Raw genomic sequence first — 25121 nt, forward strand, 5'->3', positions numbered from 1 at the left:
CCTTCTGTACATGCTTCAATAGACTTAAAGGGGTTGTAAAGGTTTGTTTTTTATTTTCTAAATAGGTTCCTTTAAGCGAGTGCATCGTTGGTTCACTTACCTTTTCCTTCGATTTCCCTTCGAAAAGTTTTTTTTTCTTCTTTGTCTGAATTTCTCACTTCCTGTTTCTCCTCAGTAAGCTTGACCCCATCATCCGAGCTGTTCTGGCTGGGGGTTAGTCAGCGTGCTCACCCCCTCCCTTGGGACTACATCTAGTCCCAAGGGAGGGGGCGAGCACGCTGACTAACACCCAGCCAGAACAGCTTGGATGATGGGGGCAAGCTTAGACCCAAGGGAAGGGGCGAGCACGCTGACTAACCCCCAGCCAGAACAGCTCGGATGATGGGGGCAAGCTTAGTCCCAAGGGAGGGGGTGAGCACGCTGACTAACCCCCAGCCAGAACGGTTTGGATGATGGGGGCAAGCTTACTGAGGAGAAACAGGTAGTGAGAAATTCAGACAAAGAAAAAATTTTTTTAGAAGGGAAATCGAAGGAAAAGGTAAGTGAACCAACGATGCACTAGCTTAAAGGAACCTATTTAGAAAATAAAAAAACAAACCTTTACAACCCCTGGTTATGTAGGTTCTTTATGTGTGAGGGCCCTTGATTGAGACATTTATTAATCATAAAATAAATAAAACTAAATAGGTTCCTTTAAGCTAGTGCATCTTACCTGTCAAATGTCTCCCCTCTGTCTGTTATAAGAACTGAAAAACTGCAGATTCTATGGGTGGATCTGTTGTCTGGAGCTCTGTGGGTGGAGTCGTGATGTCAGTAGACTCCCCGCCCTCCTCTACACTCCCCTTGTTAACATGCATTTTCTCCTGTGTATTCCTTACACTAAATTCTGCTATGATCACTAACATCCAGTCAAAATCCAGAAAAGTAACCACATGACTTCAGAAAAGGAGTGGGGGTGGGAATTAAAAAATAATGCCTGTCTCAGGCTAGTGCATGAGATGTGTAAATGACCTGTCACACACAGCAAGGGGGAAGAACGTACACCAGTTTTCTCCTGTTTGTCCGTTTATCTCACTAAAAAAAGAAAAGAGGATTGCTCAGAGCTGGATTAACTCTGTGTGGCAAGACTGGGCACAGATGATAGGAAATCTTATACTCTACGGGCTAGATTCAGCAAAGATTTACGCCGGCGTATCCATAGATACGCCGCGTAAATTCAAAGATGCGCCAGCGTATCTACTTTCTGTATTCAGAACGCTAGATACGCCGACATTAGCCTAAGATCCGACTGGCGTAATTCTATTACGCCGTCGTATCTTAGGGTGCATTCTCACGCTGGCCGCTAGGTGGCACTTCCGTTGTTTTCGGCGTAGAATATGCAAATTACCTAGTTACGTCGATTCACGAACGTACGTGCGCCCGGCGGTAGTTTTTTACGTTGTTTGCGTAAGGCTTTTTCGGCGTAACGTTGCTCCTGCTATTAGGTGGCACAGACAATGTTAAGTATGGACGTCGTTCCCGCTTCGAAATTTGAATTTATTACGCCGTTTGCGTAAGTCGTTCGCGAATAGGGCTGGACGTCATTTACGTTCACGTCGAAAGCAATGACGATTTGCGGCGGAATTTCGAGCATGCGCACTGGGATTTTTTCACGAACGGCGCATGCGCCGTTCGTAAAAAACTTAAAATACGCGGGGTCAACCTAATTTAAATAAAACACGCCCCCTCAACATCATTTGAATGACGCACGCTTACGCCGGCCCCATTTACGCTACGCCGCCGTAAGTTAGGAGGCAAGTGCTTTGTGAATACAGCACTTGCCGCTTAAACTTACGGCGGCGCAGCGTAAATACGATACGCTTCGCCGCCGTAAGAAGGGGCGCAGCTACGTGAATCTAGCCCTACATTGTGATAGCAAAAAATAATAATAATAAAAAAAAAAAATTCAGGTTTACATCCACTCTAACTTTTGTGGGAGTATAGTTTTGCTAAAAAAAAAAAAGCTAAAAAACGCTACTGCAAAACTCATTCTACAGCTAACGCTACTGGCATTTTTAGAACGTCCAGTGTGCATGAGTCCTGAAAAGCACAGAAATCCATATGGCAACTAGTGTTGCTCACGAATATTCGTATTGCGAATATTCGGCTCGAATATGGCATATTCGAGTATTCGCGATATATTTCGAATTTCGCGGTGAATATTCGCTATTCCGAATATTCGAATTTTTTCAATTTTATTTTTAGAACAGATCACATCCTAGAGATCTCCATCGACATCTAAAAGCATTGCTGGTATGATTAGAGACCTTGGGCCGACTCGGCCCGGCCGAGTAGCTGAAGCGATCATTTTATCTTGCCGAAAAATCGCAATGCGATTATTCGGCAATCGGAATATCGCGCGATTATTTTCTCCGCCCTTCTTTTGCATCAGAGCCAATCAGAGTGCTCCTACCGCAGTTGTCGAAATTCCGCAATAAATATCGCATTCGCATTTTGCGAAATTTCGATAAAATATCACGAATATTCTGAGCCAATCAGAGGGCTCCTACCGCAGTTGTCGAAATTCCGCAATAAATATCGCATTCGCATTTTGCGAAATTTCGATAAAATATCACGAATATTCTGAGCCAATCAGAGGGCTCCTACCGCAGTTGTCGAAATTCCACAATAAATATCGCATTCGCATTTTGCGAAATTTCGATAAAATATCACGAATATTCTGAGCCAATCAGAGTGCTCCTACCGCAGTTGTCGAAATTTCGCAATTATTTTCGCATTCGCAATAGCGAAATTTCGCAAACATTTCATTTCGATAAAATATCACGAATATTCGAATTTAGCGAATATTTCTCGAATATTCGGCTATATATTCGTGATATATCGCGAAATCGAATATGGCGTATTCTGCTCAACACTAATGGCAACCTGGCTTTTGTTTGTCCCTTGACAGCAAGGATTAAAGAGAACATATTTAGTATTAAACTAGAAACTTTCCTATTAGCACACAACATTGTAGACAGTAACTGTGCATGACAAGGTAGAGACCGGTTTTTCTATAGGATTAGCTGGTAAACACACAGTGACTGCACAAGGAAACATTCATCTGCCATCTCTGTCAACAGCAGAGTCGTGCACTGAGGGATCTCCATACTCAGCCTTTGTTTACATGCTGTACCTGTACAATACTGCTTTCATAGAGGAAGCTTTCATCATAAATGCTTAGCTACCAGCCTGAGTGTTACCTGAGCATAATGCAGAAAGCGATCTTGGCTACACTGTAACAGGCCCTACTTTCAGGAGAAAGGCAAAGAAGTTGTCTACCTGAAGCAGAAAAGAAATGCTTAAACCCCAGAGAAGGATTGCCAGACAGACGGGAATCAGGTATAGAGCAATGCCTCATGTATAATATTAATTCTCCTTCAATTTCTAGGAAAAAGCATGGCTTTTTTTTTCAGGGGGAACTCCACCACCACCACCACCACCTCAGACCTTTTGGTGCCTGCTCACCACAAGCACTTGTAAACACAGAAGTCTGGTTTCTGTGTTTACAAGTGACAGCTCTTCACTCTGTGTGTAACCCCCCTGAACTCTGCACTCTGTATGTAGTGCAATTCTGGTATTTAATGCCCCTTTAAGACCCTTCTACTGTTTGTGAAATCTGAACAGGTCGTGGTTGAGTTCCTGCACCTATTTTCTGAGAAAAAAATCTCTGGGAAAAAGTGATCAGGGAGAAGAAATGATTACATATTACAATTCTGCATGCATAAGATCTCATAAAGGTGAACTTGTTTCTTATAACAACCAGACTCTTCCTTTCCTATCCCTAGTGCATTTCTCTCAACAGTCACAATTTACGGGTTTGAACTTATGCTATTTATTTAAAGAGTTGCGATATAGTGAACAGAAGTACTGGGCAGACGCGCTAATTTCTCCTCTGTTATGTTGCTTTATAATCCATGTGAATAGGATAGAAAACAAAAAAGGTAACACAATGGTATTAAACCCAAAAACAAACATTTATTATATTGCAGTTTACCAATTCTTATGCCGCGTACACACCATCACTTTATGTGATATAAAAAAACAATGTTTTTAAAAACGTCACTTTAAATGACCGTGTGTGGGGGAAAACGTTGTTTTAGGTCTTGTGAAAAACGACAAAAAAAATTGAAGCATGCTTCAATTTTATGTGTAGTTTTTCAAAACGTCGTTTTTTACTTCACAGAAATTGACCGTGTGTAGCAAAAAACTACGTTTTTACACCCGCGCATGCCCAGAATCTAGTTATAAAGCGAGCTTCAATGGAAAAACGTGGTGGAACGTAACCTCGCTTTGCTAGAGCATTGTGAAAAAAACGATGGTGTGTAGGCAACTTCGTCTTTGAAAATTGAAGTTTCAAAAACGTTGTTTTTTACTTCACAGAAAATGTTGTTTTTTTCATCACATAAAGTGATGGTGTGTATGCGGCATTCGATGTGATGGCTGTATTCCTTTTCATTTTCAGGCTTTCTTTACTTTATTTTCACCTGGCGATCCTGCCAGTAAGTCCTATTTTTCAACAGAACGAGCTGACCTGCAGATGTAGCAGTCAGAGGGTTGAGACAAACTATTTAACACTAACAAGGGTGCTTACAATTATCAGATTTTATTAATTTATGTAAAATCTTCACGCCAGAAGAACTAACACAGTTGCTGTAACTGCTTATAAATAGGAATGAGCTGAACACCCCCCCCGTTCGGTTCGCACCAGAACCTTAGAACGGACCAAACGTTCGCGCGAACATTTAGAACCCCATTGACGTCTATGGGACTCGAACGTTCAAATTCAAAAGTCCCCTTTTTAAAGCTTAATATGCAAGTTATTGTTGTAAAACGTCTTTGAGAACCCGGGTCTTGCCCCAGGGAACATGTATCAATGGAAAAAAAGTTTTAAAAACGGTAGTTTTTTTCAGGACTCCTGAAAAAAATACAGTTTTAAAACTTTTTTTCCATTGATACATGTTCCCTCAGGCAACACTCGGGTTCTCAAAGACATTTTCACAGGCATACTATAGACACCCAGCAGGTACAATATTTAAAGGAATTTTTCATTTTTTTTTTTTATTTATTTAAGCATCATTAAAATCACTGGCCCGGATTCAAAGAGATTTGCCCCTTTTTTACGGAGGCACAGGGCAGCGTGCGATTCACGGAGCAGTAGCTCCGTAAATTGTGTGTGCGCTCTTTAAAATTGCCCTGCGTAAGGGCGCCTAATGTAAATGATCCCGTAGGGGTCGGGAATCATTTAAATTAGGCGCGCTCCCGCACGAGCGTAGAGCGAATGCTCCGTCGGGAAACTTTCCCGACTTGCATTGCGGCAAATGACGTCGCAAGGACGTCATTTGCTTCCAAGTGAACGTGAATGGCGTCCAGCGCCATTCACGAATCACTTACGCAAACGACGTGAAATTCAAATTTGGCGACGTGGGAACGACGGGTATCCTTTAGCATTGGCTGCCCCTACTATTAGAAGGGGCAGCCTTACGCTAAACACGCCGTACGGAAACGACGTAACTTGCGTACGCAGGGCTCGCGCAACATTGTGAATCGGTGTTAGTATGCAATTTGCATACTATACACTGAGCACAATGGGAGCGCCCCCTAGCGGCCATCACAAGAATGCAGCCTAAAATACGCGTGGCATAAGAGCCTTATGCCACGCAGATTTTAGGCTGCAGTCGGCGTTACGATGTTCCTGAATCAGGAGCATTCGTAACGCCTGCGCAAGTAAGCAATTGCGCTGCGTAACTATGGTTACGCAGGCGCAATTGCTCTCTGAATCCGGGCCATTGTTCCTGAATCTTTAGGTGCAAACTACAGAGAACACGGCCAGTACACACCAAGTAGCTTTAGGTGCAAACTACAGAGCACACTTGCAGTACACACCAAGTAGCTTTAGGTGCAAACTACAGAGCACAAGGCCAGAACACACCAAGTAGCTTTAGGTGCGAACTACAGAGGACACAGGCAATAAACCACGTAAGAATACTGCAGCTAGCACAATCACCTGCCTGCCAGTAAATTAGGAAGAACTGATCTAGCTAAACTATACAGTGTATAAATATATGTACAACACCTGGGATGTATATATATCCTCTACACACTGTAACAATAAGTGACTAGCCTGCCTGCCTGCTCTATCTACCTGCAAAAAATGACTCCCTCTGTCCTCTCTTAACCACCGCAACACACTACACAGGGGTGTCTATACTTAGTGGAGAGGTAGGACTGTATTGAGGGAGGAAAGGGTCTATATCTAGTGGAGAGGGGGTCTGTACTGAGGGAGGGGTGTCTATACTTAGTGGAGAGGTAGGTCTGTACTGAGGGAGGGGGGAGTCTATATTTAGTGGAGAGGGAGGTCTATACTTACTGGGAAGGGGGGTCTGTAATGAGGGGGGGTGACACCATGTTTTACTGCACCAGGTGGCACCAACCCTAGTGATACCGCTGCTCATGTGCCCATTGCAGGTGTTTTTGGCTACACAGCTCCATTTGCAACAAACTGTGATGCACTGTGTGTTCTAACATCATTCTATGGGAACCAGCATTAACTGTTTAAGCAATCTGAGCTACAGTAGCTCTTCTATTGGATCAGACTACACAGGCCAGCCTTCGCTCCCCATGTGCGTCAGTGAGCCTTGGCCACCCATAGCCCTATCGCTGGTTAACCAGTTTTCCTTCCTTGGACAACTTTTGTTAGGTTGTGACTATTGTAGACCTGGAACATGAATGCTCTGACCCAGTCGTTTAGCCATTACAAGTTGGCCCTTGTCAAAGTTGCTCAAACCCTTAGACCCCTATCACACTGAAACGGTTTTACAGCGTTTTAGCGTTAAAAATAGCGATATTAAAACGCTCTCCATGCATCTCAATGGACCCTTTCACACTGCAAGCAGCATCTTTGGAGCAGCTTTTGGGCGCTGAAAAAAACGCCCCGAAAAAGCCCCTCTCCCTTGAAATGAATTGAAAGCGCTGTAAAAATGCCTTACCCTTTCACACTGAGGCACTGCAAAAATGCCCTAAAACGTTAGGGTCTTAGCGGTGCTTTACCAGCACATTGGGATTGCAGATGAGGCTTCGCTCGAATAACTCTTGAATAATGCTCGAATAACGCTTGAAAAACACCCCAGTGTGAAAGGGGCCTTATGCCTCGTACACACGACCGGTTTTCCCGAAGAAAAAACGACCATTTTTTAGATTAGTTGGGAAAACCACTCGTGTGTATGCTCCATGGCAATTTTCCCAACGAGAAAACTGCCCGCCCAAAAATTCGAACCTGCTCTATTTTTTCCTGTCGTGTTTCCCGTCAGTGTTTTTTTTCGTCGCGAAAAACGCTTGTGTGTATGCTCTTCCGAGGGGAAGAAAAACGTGCATGCTCAGAATCAAGTATGAGACGGGATCGCTCGTTCTGGTAAAACTAGAGTTCTTTATGGAGATATCACATTCTTCACGCTGTAACGGACTGAAAAGTACGAAGACTGAAAAGCGTGAATCGTCTCTCACCAAACTTTTACTAACATGAGGATCAGCAAAAGCAGCCCAAAGGGTGCCGTCGTACGCGTTGGACATCACCGCGCATTGGTCGTGTGTTTTTTTAGACTGAACGTGTGTATGCAAGGCAGGTTTGAGAGGAATCACGTCGGGAAAAAAATGTCGGGTTTTGGCATGTCAGGAAAACCGGTCATGTGTACAGGGCATTACGCTCGCCCATTTTTTCTGCTTTCAACACACAACTTCAAGGACAACAAGTTTACTTGCTGTCTTACATATCCCACCCATTTTCAGATGCCATTGTAACAAGCTAGTCTGCCAGTGGTCTACAGGAGTAGATTTATAGGTAGATTCACAAAGAGTTAGGCCGGCTTATCAGTAGATAAGTCGACCTAACTCAGAATCTACGCCAACCTAAGTTTAAGCGTTTGCTCAAACAGAGATACGCTTAAACATATCTAAGATACGACGGCTTGCGCCGTCCTATCTTAGATTGCAATATTTTGGATGGCCGCTAGGTGGCGCTTCCATTGCGGTCGGCGTAGAATATGTAAATGAGGGGATACGCAGATTTGCGAACGTACGCCAGGCCGACGTTTTTACACCCGCGCATGCCCAGAATCTAGTTATAAAGCGAGCTTCAATGGAAAAACGTGGTGAACGTAACCTCGCTTTGCTAGAGCATTGTGAAAAAAACGATGGTGTGTAGGCAACTTCGTCTTTGAAAATTGAAGTTTCAAAAACGTTGTTTTTTACTTCACAGAAAATGTTGTTTTTTTCATCACATAAAGTGATGGTGTGTATGCGGCATTCGATGTGATGGCTGTATTCCTTTTCATTTTCAGGCTTTCTTTACTTTATTTTCACCTGGCGATCCTGCCAGTAAGTCCTATTTTTCAACAGAACGAGCTGACCTGCAGATGTAGCAGTCAGAGGGTTGAGACAAACTATTTAACACTAACAAGGGTGCTTACAATTATCAGATTTTATTAATTTATGTAAAATCTTCACGCCAGAAGAACTAACACAGTTGCTGTAACTGCTTATAAATAGGAATGAGCTGAACACCCCCCCGTTCGGTTCGCACCAGAACCTTAGAACGGACCAAACGTTCGCGCGAACATTTAGAACCCCATTGACGTCTATGGGACTCGAACGTTCAAATTCAAAAGTCCCCTTTTTAAAGCCTAATATGCAAGTTATTGTTGTAAAACGTCTTTGAGAACCCGGGTCTTGCCCCAGGGAACATGTATCAATGGAAAAAAAGTTTTAAAAACGGTAGTTTTTTTCAGGACTCCTGAAAAAAATACAGTTTTAAAACTTTTTTTCCATTGATACATGTTCCCTCAGGCAACACTCGGGTTCTCAAAGACATTTTCACAGGCATACTATAGACACCCAGCAGGTACAATATTTAAAGGAATTTTTCATTTTTTTTTAAATTTATTTAAGCATCATTAAAATCACTGGCCCGGATTCAAAGAGATTTGCCCCTTTTTTACGGAGGCACAGGGCAGCGTGCGATTCACGGAGCAGTAGCTCCGTAAATTGTGTGTGCGCTCTTTAAAATTGCCCTGCGTAAGGGCGCCTAATGTAAATGATCCCGTAGGGGTCGGGAATCATTTAAATTAGGCGCGCTCCCGCACGAGCGTAGAGCGAATGCTCCGTCGGGAAACTTTCCCGACTTGCATTGCGGCAAATGACGTCGCAAGGACGTCATTTGCTTCCAAGTGAACGTGAATGGCGTCCAGCGCCATTCACGAATCACTTACGCAAACGACGTGAAATTCAAATTTGGCGACGCGGGAACGACGGGTATCCTTTAGCATTGGCTGCCCCTACTATTAGAAGGGGCAGCCTTACGCTAAACACGCCGTACGGAAACGACGTAACTTGCGTACGCAGGGCTCGCGCTACATTGTGAATCGGTGTTAGTATGCAATTTGCATACTATACACTGAGCACAATGGGAGCGCCCCCTAGCGGCCATCACAAGAATGCAGCCTAAAATACGCGTGGCATAAGAGCCTTATGCCACGCAGATTTTAGGCTGCAGTCGGCGTTACGATGTTCCTGAATCAGGAGCATTCGTAACGCCTGCGCAAGTCAGCAATTGCGCTGCGTAACTATGGTTACGCAGGCGCAATTGCTCTCTGAATCCGGGCCATTGTTCCTGAATCTTTAGGTGCAAACTACAGAGAACACGGCCAGTACACACCAAGTAGCTTTAGGTGCAAACTACAGAGCACACTTGCAGTACACACCAAGTAGCTTTAGGTGCAAACTACAGAGCACAAGGCCAGAACACACCAAGTAGCTTTAGGTGCGAACTACAGAGGACACAGGCAATAAACCACGTAAGAATACTGCAGCTAGCACAATCACCTGCCTGCCAGTAAATTAGGAAGAACTGATCTAGCTAAACTATACAGTGTATAAATATATGTACAACACCTGGGATGTATATATATCCTCTACACACTGTAACAATAAGTGACTAGCCTGCCTGCCTGCTCTATCTACCTGCAAAAAATGACTCCCTCTGTCCTCTCTTAACCACCGCAACACACTACACAGGGGTGTCTATACTTAGTGGAGAGGTAGGACTGTATTGAGGGAGGAAAGGGTCTATATCTAGTGGAGAGGGGGTCTGTACTGAGGGAGGGGTGTCTATACTTAGTGGAGAGGTAGGTCTGTACTGAGGGAGGGGGGAGTCTATATTTAGTGGAGAGGGAGGTCTATACTTACTGGGAAGGGGGGTCTGTAATGAGGGGGGGTGACACCATGTTTTACTGCACCAGGTGGCACCAACCCTAGTGATGCCGCTGCTCATGTGCCCATTGCAGGTGTTTTTGGCTACACAGCTCCATTTGCAACAAACTGTGATGCACTGTGTGTTCTAACATCATTCTATGGGAACCAGCATTAACTGTTTAAGCAATCTGAGCTACAGTAGCTCTTCTATTGGATCAGACTACACAGGCCAGCCTTCGCTCCCCATGTGCGTCAGTGAGCCTTGGCCACCCATAGCCCTATCGCTGGTTAACCAGTTTTCCTTCCTTGGACAACTTTTGTTAGGTTGTGACTATTGTAGACCTGGAACATGAATGCTCTGACCCAGTCGTTTAGCCATTACAAGCTGGCCCTTGTCAAAGTTGCTCAAACCCTTAGACCCCTATCACACTGAAACGTTTTTACAGCGTTTTAGCGTTAAAAATAGCGATATTAAAACGCTCTCCATGCATCTCAATGGACCCTTTCACACTGCAAGCAGCATCTTTGGAGCAGCTTTTGGGCGCTGAAAAAAACGCCCCGAAAAAGCCCCTCTCCCTTGAAATGAATTGAAAGCGCTGTAAAAATGCCTTACCCTTTCACACTGAGGCACTGCAAAAATGCCCTAAAACGTTAGGGTCTTAGCGGTGCTTTACCAGCACATTGGGATTGCAGATGAGGCTTCGCTCGAATAACTCTCGAATAATGCTCGAATAACGCTTGAAAAACACCCCAGTGTGAAAGGGGCCTTATGCCTCGTACACACGACCGGTTTTCCCGAAGAAAAAACGACCATTTTTTAGATTAGTTGGGAAAACCACTCGTGTGTATGCTCCATGGCATTTTTCCCAACGAGAAAACTGCCCGCCCAAAAATTCGAACCTGCTCTATTTTTTCCTGTCGTGTTTCCCGTCAGTGTTTTTTTTCGTCGCGAAAAACGCTTGTGTGTATGCTCTTCCGAGGGGAAGAAAAACGTGCATGCTCAGAATCAAGTATGAGACGGGATCGCTCGTTCTGGTAAAACTAGAGTTCGTTATGGAGATATCACATTCTTCACGCTGTAACGGACTGAAAAGTACGAAGACTGAAAAGCGTGAATCGTCTCTCACCAAACTTTTACTAACATGAGGATCAGCAAAAGCAGCCCAAAGGGTGCCGTCGTACGCGTTGGACATCACCGCGCATTGGTCGTGTGTTTTTTTAGACTGAACGTGTGTATGCAAGGCAGGTTTGAGAGGAATCACGTCGGGAAAAAAGTCGGGTTTTGGCATGTCAGGAAAACCGGTCATGTGTACAGGGCATTACGCTCGCCCATTTTTTCTGCTTTCAACACACAACTTCAAGGACAACAAGTTTACTTGCTGTCTTACATATCCCACCCATTTTCAGATGCCATTGTAACAAGCTAGTCTGCCAGTGGTCTACAGGAGTAGATTTATAGGTAGATTCACAAAGAGTTAGGCCGGCTTATCAGTAGATAAGTCGACCTAACTCAGAATCTACGCCAACCTAAGTTTAAGCGTTTGCTCAAACAGAGATACGCTTAAACATATCTAAGATACGACGGCTTGCGCCGTCCTATCTTAGATTGCAATATTTTGGATGGCCGCTAGGTGGCGCTTCCATTGCGGTCGGCGTAGAATATGTAAATGAGGGGATACGCAGATTTGCGAACGTACGCCAGGCCGACGCAGTACTTTTACGCCGTTTACGTAAGAGATAGGCCGCGTAAAGTTAGAGCTAGGCTCTAGTGGAATAGTAATGTCAAGTATGGCCGCCGTTCCCGCCGCGAAATTCGAATTTTTTACGTTGTTTGCGTAAGTCGTCCGCGAATCGGGATTTACGTCGTTTACGTCCACGTCGTAATCATTAGGCCCGTACGGCGTACTTAGCCGCAATGCGCACTGGGAAATGTAGGCTCCCGGCGCAGTAGCCAAAAAACGTCAAAAACGTGAGGTCAAGCCTCATTACCATTAAACACGCCCCCCCCAACCCATTTGAATTAGGCGCCCTTACGCCCGCCGCGTTTACACTACGCCGCCCTAAGTAAGGAGGTAAGTGCCTTGAGAATCATGTACTTGCCTCTCTTACTTAAGGCGGCGTAGTGTAAACACGCTAGGCTACGCCGCCGCAAATTAGCGCGCCCCTACCTGAATCTACCCATTAGAGATTTGATAATGGCCCCGGCCACAAAACTTTGAGTGTTTTAATACTTTTATGAAAGCATTTTTTTCTGCAGGTATGCTGAATACTCTCTGTGCCAGATATACATCATTAGAGTGTGAATGCAGTGATCTTCGTATGACGTATGCAATCTCGTGTAGATGAAAACCACTTTACAACAATAGCTCAAAATTCCCCATAGTTTTCCTTTTAAAAGCAGCTTTATCCATTTGGAAAACATGCGCAATATCTGTCTGTGCTAGGATATGTACCTTGATGGTAAAACGGTTAGAAAATTGTTGGCGTCTCGTTCAAACAACCTCATCTGTCTTTGGATTGGATGTATGGGCGATAATGGATTTCTTTCCACTTTAAGAAATTGTTATAAAAAATAGATGAAAAAGCTGGTGTATTATCATCTCATGTGTGGGAGTGAGATTACATGGAGATGTCTGACACCTGGTAGTTAGTGAAAAGCAAATCTAATCAGCGTGTGTTCACATGTGGCTTGAGGGGATCAGAACACACAAACAGAGATTCTTGCTGCCAAGAGGTCTGCGCAATGTCTGTGATCATAAATACTTATCACTGGAGCATGGGGGGAACTTCACTGCAACGATGCGCTGTCTTTATGATGACAGAATTGGACATTTTACATTAATAGAACAGAAATGTGTTAAAGCGGTAGTAAACCCGCTGTCTTTTTTTTTTTTAAACCTGAAAAGCAAAAGCCATAATGAGCTAGTATGCACCGCATACTAGCTCATTATGAAATACTTACCTCGGAACGAGGTGAGAGGAACTTACCTGGTCCACGCCGAGGGAGATGTCATCTTTCCTCGGCGTGTCTTCCGGGTATCGCCGCTCCAGCGATGTGATTGCCTGGAGCGGCGATGTCGTCACTCCCGCGCAGTCAGAAATTCCAGCGGAATTAGAAAGAGAACAGGTTCTCTTTATTTCCGACGGAAAAAAATTCTATCGGAAATTCCGTTCGTCTGTATGGAACTCCGACGGAGAAAAAAACACGCATACTCGGAAACAAGTCAACGCATGCTCGGAAGCATTGAACTTTATTTTTCTAGGCTCGTCGTAGTGTTATACGTCAGGAATTTGGTGTGACAGTGTGTATGCAAGACAGCTTGAACGGAATTCCATCTGAAAACTCCGTCGGAGTTGATTCCGACCGACACTCCGATCGTGTGTATGGGGCATTACACAGGATGAATTTCTGATAGGTTAGTCTGATGATCCCTTTGATGTTACATCAATTAAAATAATCAGTTGTGTACAATCCCCTATCTAGTGGCACTTAAAGGGTTTGTAAAGGAAACATTTTTTTTATCTTAAAGCGGTGGTTCACCCTAAATAACAAGTTTCTACCATGAAATCCAGCATACTGGATACGGCGCTATACGATGCCTGCGCACAGACTAGGAGCTGACTGCGCAGGCACCGTGAAGAGCCAAGTCCTATTTTGGCTATTTTCGGGAAGTGTGACGCGCCATAGCCGGCCGTCAATCATGTTCCCCTCTGCATAGGAACGCCCACTCCCCGCAGGGAGTCTGAAACTTAAAGCGGTGGTTCCCCCTTAAAAACAACTTTTTTTTATTCCACTGCCCCCCCACATTCCATCACGATTAAGGCTATTATTATTTTTTTCCTGCTGTACATACCTTAGTACAGCATCTTCACCCGTGCATCCGGGTTGCGAGTCCCGCGGGAGTGGGCGTTCCTCACATGATGTTGATTGACGTTTTGCCCAAAAACGAGCTCTCCCCCCGTCGCGTAAGCCGCGTCACGATTGGCGAAAGGAGCCGAACGGCGATGCGCATGCGCAGTATAGCGCCGACTCGCCGTTCGGCTCCTTTCGCCAACCGTGACGCGGCTTACGCGACAGGGGGGAGCTAGTTTTTGAGCAAAACGTCAATCAACAGCATGTGAGGAACGCCCACTCCCGCGGGACTCGCAACCCGGATGCACGGGTGAATATGCTGTACTAAGGTATGTACAGCAGGAAAAAAATAATAAGAGCCTTAATCGTGATGGAATGTGGGGGGGCAGTGGAATAAAAAAAAGTTGTTTTTAAGGGGGAACCACCGCTTTAACTATGGGATTAAACTGTTAGTACGGCGCAAAAAATAAAAATAAAGGCATACTGTAGCTCACGCTAGTATGCTGGATTTCATGGTAGAAACTTGTTATTTAGGGTGAACCACCGCTTTGAGATAAAAAAAAAATTAAAAATAAAATAAAGGCATACTGTAGCTTGCGCTAGCTAGTATGCTGGATGACATGGTAGAAACATTTTTTTTTTAGGGTGAACCCCCGCTTTAATAGCTTCCTTTACCTTAATGCAGTGATGTTTTCATGTCCTCATTGTTCGTTTTTGCTCTCAAGTTGCTGTAATTCTTCTCTGATCTCCACACTTCCTGGTTGTCTGTTTCCTGATAACCACAGTACTGGGAGCTTTCTCTCTGTGGTCACTAATCAAGGAGGTGTGATTATTGTGTGTCTAAAACCCCACAGCACCAATCAGTTTCGTTTTCCAAACCATCACTGCCCTGTATTGGCTCTGTGACTCTGTACAGCAGAGAGGCAGAAAAAAACATGCAAAAACGAAACTAGAAACTACAGGTACATTATATGATTGATTTTTCTCTATTTTTTATTGTTTTTAAAAGGAATCAGTTAACTATTATGTCTCTATACCCTGTAAACAGTCATTTCAGCATAACATTTTTTATTTTATTTACAACTCCTTTAACTAAATAGGTTTTCTTTGAAGAAAGTTATTTATAGTTGTTTCCATTGTGTGCAGTCAGACAATGCTTTACGACCTGAACAGTCTTATCACAGGCTCAACTGGTTAGAAAGTTTAACCTGACGGTTTTCAAACAGACGGGATTCCTGTGTGTGTATACATAAGGCCAGGGGCATTAAAAAACATTTTTGGTTTTGTTTTGATTTATTTAAGTTCATTTTAATTTTTTTTAACTTTTGTTTTTTCATAGAGGGCTGAAAAGCTCACCTTGTCTTGTTTCATTCCCTGCAGGGATGATAAGTGAATAGATGTTTGCTGATCATTCTCCCCTCTCCCCGCTGACACCCACCATGGCAATTCCCAGGACGGACAGCACAGCCTGAGATACATATTTGGGGAGGACAGACAGGAGGGTGGTATTTTACTGTGTGTGTAAGTAATCACTTTTACTAGAAAGCCAACCGTCAGTTGCAAAAAGTCAGTTTATAAGCTGGTGATGCCACTGATGAAAGCCTTATGTGGTGGCAGTTTGTATAACAAAAAGCAAAACTTTTTTTTAGATTTGGATAGAATGGCGAGAGGTTAGAATTACTTTCAGGTTTTTATTGCTGTATCCCTATTTCCCCTGGGAGATTTGCTCTCTCTAAAGCCCTATACACACGATTGGATATCTGATGGGATTGAATCCGATGGATTTTTTCGTCGGATATCCGATGAAGCCGACTTTCATCAGTCTTGCCTATACACTATCAGTCAAAAATCCGACCGTGCCAAAAAGACTACGACGAAAAAATGAAGTTCAATGCTTCCGAGCGTCGACTTGATTCTGAGCATGCGTGAATTTTTTATCCGATGGAGTTCCACACAGACAATCGGATTTTTTCACTCTAAATTATTGTGCTTATCGGCCACATATGGGTTATGTTGTAGGGACGGCTGCCCAAAGCCAAGGAGGGCGTGACTTATTTTGGTGGGGGGTGGATGTAGCACCCATCCAGGTAGGTGCTAGAAGAGAGTATCGTTTTTGGGTCTTCCTGCTTATTAGGAAGATTGCCAGGTAAATTTAGATGCTATCTACCAGGGAGCAGGGATTCATTGGTAGGGTCTGCTCACGGTGTTCAGATGCTGCTCATGTTGTCTGAATGTTTCACACTTGTCCAATAGCGGGGGCATATTGGATAGTGGGAAGAAACCCAACAAATGAATACAGCCCTGATGATTAGCTTTAGGAAAGTGCCTCAGGGCATGCTGGGTTACTGTATATATATGCCAAGGGCAAATGTACTTGGAGTCTTTAGCTAGAGAGCGGGGTCCCGGATGGAGGGGGAAGCTGCCTCCTCCTCTGTAGAAGCTGCCATGCATCAGGGGGTTTACCTGAGTGCCCGAATTTGAGTATAGCTGCAACCCAGATGTCCTGCAGAGCTGACTGGAAGGGAGACATGCCAGGAAGGATCTGTTTCGGCCTACAGTGAGTACAGATCTGTGTCATTGGGCCTGTCCTTAGAGGGTCACCCCTTCAGCTAGTAGAATCAGTGGACGGGGGTCAGTCAAAGGGGATGCTAGTGAGTGCCCTGAAGATAAATATTCAGGGCCGCCATTAAAGCGGGAGTTCACCCAATGACGTTTTTTTTTTCTCTTTTCCCCTTAGATGGATGCTCGTTTTGTCTAGGGGAATCGGCTAGTTGTTTTAAAATATGAGCAGTACTTACCGTTTTCGAGATGCATCTTCTCCGTCGCTTCCGGGTATGGGTCTTCGGGAGCGGGCGTTCCTTCTTGATTGACAGTCTTCCGAGAGGCTTCCGACGGTCGCATCCATCGCGTCACTAGTAGCCGAAAGAAGCCGAACGTCGGTGCGGCTCTATACTGCGCCTGCGCACCGACGTTCGGCTTCTTTCGGAAAATCGTGACGCGATGGATGCGACCGTCGGAAGCCTCTCGGAAGACTGTCAATCAAAATAGGAACGCCCAGCCCCGCAGCCCATACCCGGAAGCGGCGGAGAAGATGCATCTCGTAAACGGTAAGTACAGCTCATATTTTAAAACAACTAGCCGATTCCCCTAGACCAAACGAGCATCCATCTAAGGGGAAAAAGTGTTCTGTACGGGTGAACCCCCGCTTTAAGGGGGTATAGGCAATACTGTAAGGGCCCCCCTTCCATTTCTATTTTTTGCATTTCACCTGTAAGGGGCCTGATGGTCCCCAAGGCCCCTTACAGACCCGACTGGCCCCCCTCCCATTTTTTTTTTGCATTACACCTGTAAAGGGCCCGATGCCCCCCCCCCCTTATCATCTCGCATCAGGAGAGAGGAAAGAACAGATTACACTTGTCCCTCCCCCTGGTTCTCTGCTCCAGGGGGGCCCTGCCTAAAGCTGTGTAATGGGCCCCAAAATTTGTGATGGCTGCCCTGAAAATAGTTACACCAAATCTGCTGCCAGAACAAGAAAATTACTTATTCCCATACAAGTGTTGTGTGGTACAATAGAGAGAGTTGTCCTCAACTGTAATTAGTTTCAGTTGGAGTATCCCACTATTTCCTTCTCCTATCCAAGATCCAACTATAAATACAAAAAACAAACCCGTGGTTTGATTAAAGGAAAGGAGCGGATGAGAGTGTGGGCGCTTGTGTGAAACCCCCTGGTAACTGGCTGCAATATAAGAGGAAAGCCAAGAGAAATCTACACACAGCAATCCCTACGGGCAGGGCTACATTTAGTACCAGTGCTACCATATTGGTTCTTACCATCCAATCTTCCAGCTCAAGTTTGCTCACATAAAAGAATTGACATTTACAAACATACTGTATGTATGTGTGTATATACTGTATAAAAGGCATATCGGAAAAGTACACACTTAAGATAAAATGTTGATTGTTTACTTTTGTACACTCGATATATAGCACCAGAGAAGGTTTCATAGCATATGTAAGTACACACAGTAATCAATAGAATCAATAGATATATAGAGATAATGGAACTTTTTTTTTTTTGCAAAAAGTTAATACCATTCACAAATATAAAAAAATATATATATAAAAAAAAAAAAACTCACTGGCTGTTTACAATGATTAGCAAGTGCCATACATGCCTGAGGCAAAAGAGCCTCACAGTGCTGACTCATAGTCCTTGTATCATAGTCCTGACTCCGGAAAGATTACCTTTGTTCCAAAAATAGTGGAACTGCCCTAATGGTAATATTTGAACAATGAGTCTAGACAAATTACATGTATGATAATAATATGTGTGAGAAGTGAATCCAAGTGACCATGCTTAAAGCGGGGGTTCACCCTAAAAAAAAAAAATTCTAACATTACATCCAGCATACGAATGACATTTACAGTATGCAGGTCTTTTTTTTTTTACGCCGTACATACCGATATAGTGTGATTTTCTCCCCAGCTTCCGGGTTCTGATTCCCGCGGGACTGGGCGTTCCTATCCCTGGGTTAGATGATTGACGTGTTGTGAAAAAGTTCCCATGTCGCACAAGGCGCGTCACCAGTTTTCCGTAAATAGCCGAGCTGCGAGTCGGCGCTATACGGCGCCTACGCCCGCCAAGTAGAGCTGACTGCACAGGCGCCGTATAGCGCCGACTCGCAGCACGGCTATTTACGGAAAACTGGTGACGCGCCTTGTGCGACATGGGAACTTTTTCACAACACATCAATCATCTAACCCAGGGATAGAAACGCCCAGTCCCGCGGGAATCAGAACCGGGAAGCCGGGGAGAAAACTGTGATATTATGGCTACTCTGAGCCCCCTTTTTATAGTGAGGGGTGACTGACTTATCCAAAAGCTTCCTCATTGGCCCTTTTAAAGGGGTGTTCCAGCCTGTTTTTAAGTTTATTAAAAGTCAGCAGCTACAAAAAGTGTAGCTGCTGGCTTTTAATAAAAAGACACTTACCTGCTCCACGGTTCCAGCAACGCGCTGGCCGGGGCTCCACTCCTCGCCCCCCCCTCGCCGGCCGGCATCTTCATTCCTAGTGTGGGCCCCCGGCAGTGACAGCTTTCGGCCTCACGGCCGGGCACCCAATGCGCATGCGCGAGCGGCACTGCGCATGCGCGAGCGGCACTGCGCATGCGCGAGCGGCACTGCGCATGCGCGAGCGGTGCGGCACCGTCCGATTGGACAGGCGCTCGCCTACAGGGAGGGGCTGCAATAAGGCAATTAAGCCATTCGCCTTACCAGCCCCTCGGCGGAAGGAGGAAGTGGGACAGGAAGCCCCACTGCTCCTGAAGCCCCCACTTCCCCCCCCCCAAAAAATTACATGCCAAATGTGGCATGTAAGGGGGCAAGGAGTGGATTAAGCGGAAGTTCCATTTTTAGGTGGAACACCGCTTTAAGCCTGTTGACCATGGTTCAAAGGTCATGCAGTGCACCATGGTTAAAACATTTGAGAATTTGTATATAAATTTGTTGGGACCACAAATTTTGAACCTGCAGGATTTTCTGAAAATGTATAGCAAATCTAAATCTCATCCCTAGTCATCTAAATCAGTGTTTCTCAAGCTTTTTTGAGTCAAGGTACCTACTTAAAATTATGGACAGTCTCAAGGCACCTGTTATGCATCATAGTAAGATATTCACCTGCAAAGTAGATCCAGCATTGTCCTGCTCTGATCTGCTGATAAGGTGCAGCAACGTGGGTCCACCATCTTGATCCTCTATAGCCAATGGAAGCCATCTGCCTCTTCTGGGATTAGGCAGCCGGCCTCTACCCACTGACCACTGTAGGCTATACCTGCAGCCTCCTGCGATATGTTATGTGGAAACCCAAGGGGCTGAGGCAGCAGGGACACAATATTCTTGTCTAGGTGAGAATGGCAGTGGATGGGCACCTATTTAACCACTTGCCGACCAGCCGCCGTCATTATACTGCTGCAGGTTGGCATGATCCCGTGAACCATTGTAACTGTACATCAGTCCCTTTAAGCAGGATAGTAGGCACGCATATGCCGCCAGAGGCTTGTGACCAGCCCGCCATGAGCGATCGTGGGCACGAGAGGCAGAACCGGGATGTGTGTGTCAATCCCAGTTCTGTGAGGAAAGGAGAGAGAAGCCTCGTACACACGACCGAGTTTCTCGGCAAAAAGCAGCAAGAAACTTGCTGGGAGATATTTTTTTGCAGAGGAAACCGGTCGTGTGTACATTTTTGACGAGGAAACCGTCGAGAAACTCTACGAACCAAAAAGAGATGAAGTTCTCTATTTCCTCGACGGGAATGGAGAAACTTGCCTTGTCGAGTTCCTCGACAGCCTAACAAGGAACTCGACGAGGAAAACTATGTGTTTTGCCCATCGAGTTCCTCGGTCGTGTGTACGAGGCTAGAGATTGTGAGTTCCTCTGAGCTGGGACCGATGATTTCTCATCTCCTATAATCAGTTCCATCCCCCACAGTTTGAACACACACACACACACATGGAACACAGTTAACCCCTTGATCGCCCCCTAGTGTTAACCACTTCCCTGCCAGTGAAATTTTTACTGTAATCAGTGCATTTTTATAGCACTGGTCGCTGTATAAATGCCAATGGTCCCAAAAATGTGTCAAAGGTGTCCGATATGTCCGCCATAATGTCGCAGTCCCAATAAAAATCGCTGATCACCGCCATTACTAGTAGAAAAGATAATAATAATAAAAAAGTCATAAATATATCCCCTATTTTGTAGATGCTATAACTTTTGCACATAACAATCAATATACGATTTTTGCAATTTTTATTACCAAAAATATGTAGAAGAATACATATCGGCCTAAACTGAGGAAAAAAATTGCTTTTTAAAGAAAAAATTGGACCCATTTATTACAGCAAAAAGTACAAAATATTGTGTTTTTTTCAAAATGTATGCTCTTTTTTTTGTTTATAGCGCAAAAATAAAAACCGGAGAGATAATCAAATACCACCAAAAGAAAGCTCTATTTTTGGGAAAAATGGACGCAATTTTGTTTAGGTACAGCGTAGCAGGACCGCACAATTGTCAGTTAATGCGACGCAGTGCCGTATCACAGAAAATTGCCTGGTCGTTGAGCAGCCAATTCTTATACAGACGGTCATTTTTTGCGATGGAAAAAAAATTTGAAGTGATGAAAAAAAACGACATTTTTGAAACTTCATTTTTAAAAACGATGTAGCATACACACCATCGTTTTGAAAAATGATGAACAAAGTGACGGCACTCTAAAGGGGAAGTTCTATTCGCCTTGAGGCTGCTTTTAGCTGGTTACTTGTTAGTAAAAGAAGTTTTGTGCTTTTTTGTCTGTTACAGCGTGATGAATGTGCTTACTCCATTATGAATGGTAGTTTTACCTCCCGTCTCAAAACTTGCTTCTGGGCATGTGCGGGTTTAAAACGTAATTTTTGCCCACACACGATCATTTTTTATGACACAAAAAATTACATTTTAAAAAATTACATAAAAAATTCGAGCATGTTCGAATTTTTTTTTGTCAATTTTCAGAAGACATAAAATGACATTTTGCCCACACACGATCATTTTAAATGACATTTTTAAAAAATTTCATTTTATTTCATCACAAAAAATGACCGTGTGTACGCGGCATTAGAGGGTTGAAGTAGTTAAGGCAGTGCACAAAACCTTAAGGGCCATACACATGGGCTGAATATTAGGCAGAATTGGCCAGTTCAATAGAAACGGGCCAACATTCGGCACATGAGTACGGCAGCCTGTCAACACAATAGCTCAGCAGGGGAGATTGCTGTACTAACATAAGGTTGTTAGTACAACGGCTCTTCCTGAGCTCTTGAGTTTTTTTTCCCTTAAGCCCACTGGGATGATTGAAAAAAAACTTCTAGAGTGTACCAGGCATTAGCCAATCTGGTGGTGAGCATTAACCTTTATCCAGCAACTTCGAGGCTTCACTGAACCTTTTTTTACCTAAACCATAGTGCTCTGAGAATCTGTGGCCATACAATAATGTTTTTTTTTTTATTCTAAAACATAGATTGTGCCCCGGATTCACAAAGCACTTGTACCGACGTATCTCGAGATATGTCGCGTAAGTGCAAATATGCGCCGTTGTATCTGTGCGCCGTGCCCACAAAACTAGATACACCTGAAAATAGGCTTCATCCGACCGATGTAACTTGCCTACTGCGGCGTATCGTGGCCGCATATTTACGCTGGACGCCTGTGGTGCTCCCATTGATTTTCTATTCAAATATGCAAATGAGGGAGATACGCCTATTCAAGATTGTACTTGCGCCCGGCGCAGGCTACGACTGGTGCGCATAAGTTGTACGTAAGGCGTAAAGTTATGCCCCATAAATGAGGTGTAACTCAGCAGCATCCATGCAAAGGGCTGCACCAGGGAACACAAGCCGGTGCACTGCCATGAAATGTGTTTTGCCATGAAATGTGATGGTCCGCCTCCGTCACATCCCATTGGCTCACTCATGTCATGTGACATATACACACGTCATCAGTCTCAGCTAGGCTATTATAGGGAGAGGATCTCCTCTCCCTGTGATAGCTTGAGTTATATATGTGGATGAGGGCTGAAGTGTCGCCCCTTCACATCTTCTGCGCCTGCTCCTTCCATAGAACTGAGAGTGATACCCGTGTAACCAAAAGATAATATAAAAGTCGTATTGGAGAGTATGGGGGATTTCCAGGGTGCAGAATCCAAGAATCAAAGCACGGAGCTGGTATATAGTGTTAGGAAGGAGAAGCCAGTGTGATATGCACAGCTCTGTGAGGAGCAGCCTGTGTTGCAGTGAGTGCATTGCTGGTGTTAGAATGTATAGAAACAATGATCTCTCACACACATCTATAGGCTGCCTCTCCCCCCTCCTGCTCTCAGGCTGTGTGGCCAGCAACACACACACACACCATGAGCAGCCTCCCATCTGCCTGCCCCCCTCTCCTCTCTCTTAGCCCTTTGATAAGCTGCACGGGGGCTGACCTCCCTGGGTGTGCGAGTAAGCTAAATTTACTACTACAGCTCCGTGCAGCTATTACAGGGGGAGGAGATCCTCTCCCTATGATAGCCAATAGCCTAGCTGAGACTGATGACGTGTCTATATGTCACATGACAGGAGTGAGCCAATGGGATGTGATGGAGGCGGACCATCACATTTCATGGCAAATCACATTTCATGGCAATGCACCGGCGTATTTTACGTAGTTTACATTGTACGTGAATAGGGCTGTGCGTAGGTTACGTTCACGCGTAGGCAGTGACCTGGCGTATCTTAAGCAGTTGTTCCGACGTGATTGTGAGCATGCGCACTGAGACGCGCCTACGGGACGGCGCATGCGCAGTTGGCAATACGTATCTGTCTGGCGCTCGGCCCATCATTTGCATTGGGTCACGCCTCATTAGCATGGCTCACGCCCACTTCCACTTACGCCGACTTACGCCTGAGAAACCCAGCGCAGATTTGGGAGCAAGTGCTTTGTGAATTCAGTGCTTGCCTCTCTGCGCTAAACTTCAGTTAAAACAGGTAAAAACTATTCCAAGGCCATTATTGTTTCCCGTAAAGGTAAACCTGCACAAAAAGAAATATTTGTTATCTCAGCAGTTGGAATCTAATGCCGCGTACACACGACCGTTTTTCGGGTTGTAAAAAAGTTTTTAATGGTCTAGAAAAAACTACGTTTTTTTCAACCCGATGGTTAAAACGGCCTTGCCTACACACGATCGTGAAAAAAAAAAATGCTCTAGCAAAGCGCGGTGACGTACAACGCGTACACCGGCACTATAAAGGGGAAGTTCAATTCGGATGGCGCCACCCTTGGGGCTGCTTTAGCTGATTTTGTGTTAGTAAAAGACGATTCGCGCTTTTCAGTCTGTTACAGCGTGATGAATGTGCTTACTCCGCTACGAACGCTAGTTTTACCAGAATGAGCGCTCCTGTCTCATAACTTGCTTCTGAGCATGCGCGTCACATATTAAATCGCACAGAAATAGTGCAAGAACCTTTTTCAGTCAATGTGATTCGAGCAGATTTGAACAGTTCGATTGCCGCAAATGGGGTGCAACTTGTCATGTGACTTTGAACTGTCAATTTGCATGACAAGTCACACTGGTGTTAACCAAAGTAAAAATAAATGTCTTTATGGGAAAAATAGGTTCTATGGTGTTCTTCAAAACTGCTCTTATGACAGGGTTTACAATAATGTATTTTAAGCTGGAGGGACTTACATAAGGTCTAGCGTGTACAGACATGTATGGTAAATGATTTACTAACACACTGCTAGTCAAGTGGTGCCTGGAGTATAACAAAACTAAAGCCTGGTTTTACTTTGAATGCCAATATAAATGAAGCATACTTCCCTCTGTAAGACCTGTAAGCATTATAGGCCACTGTCTACTGATATCTTGGTTAGTAGATGAAACCTAACAAGTCAAATATTTGTTTTCTGTATGTAATACTTTTTTTTCTGTATTGTGTGGGGAATTCCATTATCTCACTCCACTATGTTTGCACTCTACTGCATCTTAAAGAGAACCATTCACTCTTTGGCTTATGCAAAAATCTGAATATTTTTTTTTTTTATTGGGTTTTGATAAACAATGCCGCATACACACGTCTTGTCTTGTAAAAAAACGTTGTTTTTTCTCATGAAAAAGAAACGACGTTTTTCAAACTTCATTTTAAAAAACTATGTTGCCTACACACCATCGTTTTTTCAAAATGCTATAGCAAAGCGCGGTTACGTACAACACGTACGACGGCACTCTGTTCCATTCAAGCTCGCGTCATAACTTGCTTCTGAGCATGAGCGGGTTTAAAAACGTTGTTTTAAACGTCGTTTTAGCCCACACACGATAATTTTTTATGACACAAAAAACGACATTTTGAAAAACGTCATAAAAAATTGAAGCATGTTCGATTTTTTTTTATCTGTCGTTTTTCAGAAGACATAAAACG

The 25121-nt window shown here is 44.3% G+C and overlaps 1 protein-coding gene across 1 annotated transcript in view; it reads left to right on the forward strand.

Annotated features, from left to right (window-relative positions):
• The first annotated feature begins 3118 nt into the window (after window positions 1-3118).
• The window catches only part of LOC120945661, a 182201-nt gene continuing 160198 nt past the window's right edge, over window positions 3119-25121 (forward strand). The window contains exon 1 of the mRNA XM_040359984.1: window positions 3119-3381. Within this exon, the coding sequence (XP_040215918.1) occupies window positions 3338-3381 (44 nt within the window). The 5' untranslated portion in view covers window positions 3119-3337. The remainder of the gene's footprint in view (window positions 3382-25121) is intronic.

The sequence above is a fragment of the Rana temporaria genome, chromosome 7, assembly GCF_905171775.1.
Source record: "Rana temporaria chromosome 7, aRanTem1.1, whole genome shotgun sequence".
In the NCBI taxonomy this organism is placed as follows: domain Eukaryota; kingdom Metazoa; phylum Chordata; class Amphibia; order Anura; family Ranidae; genus Rana; species Rana temporaria.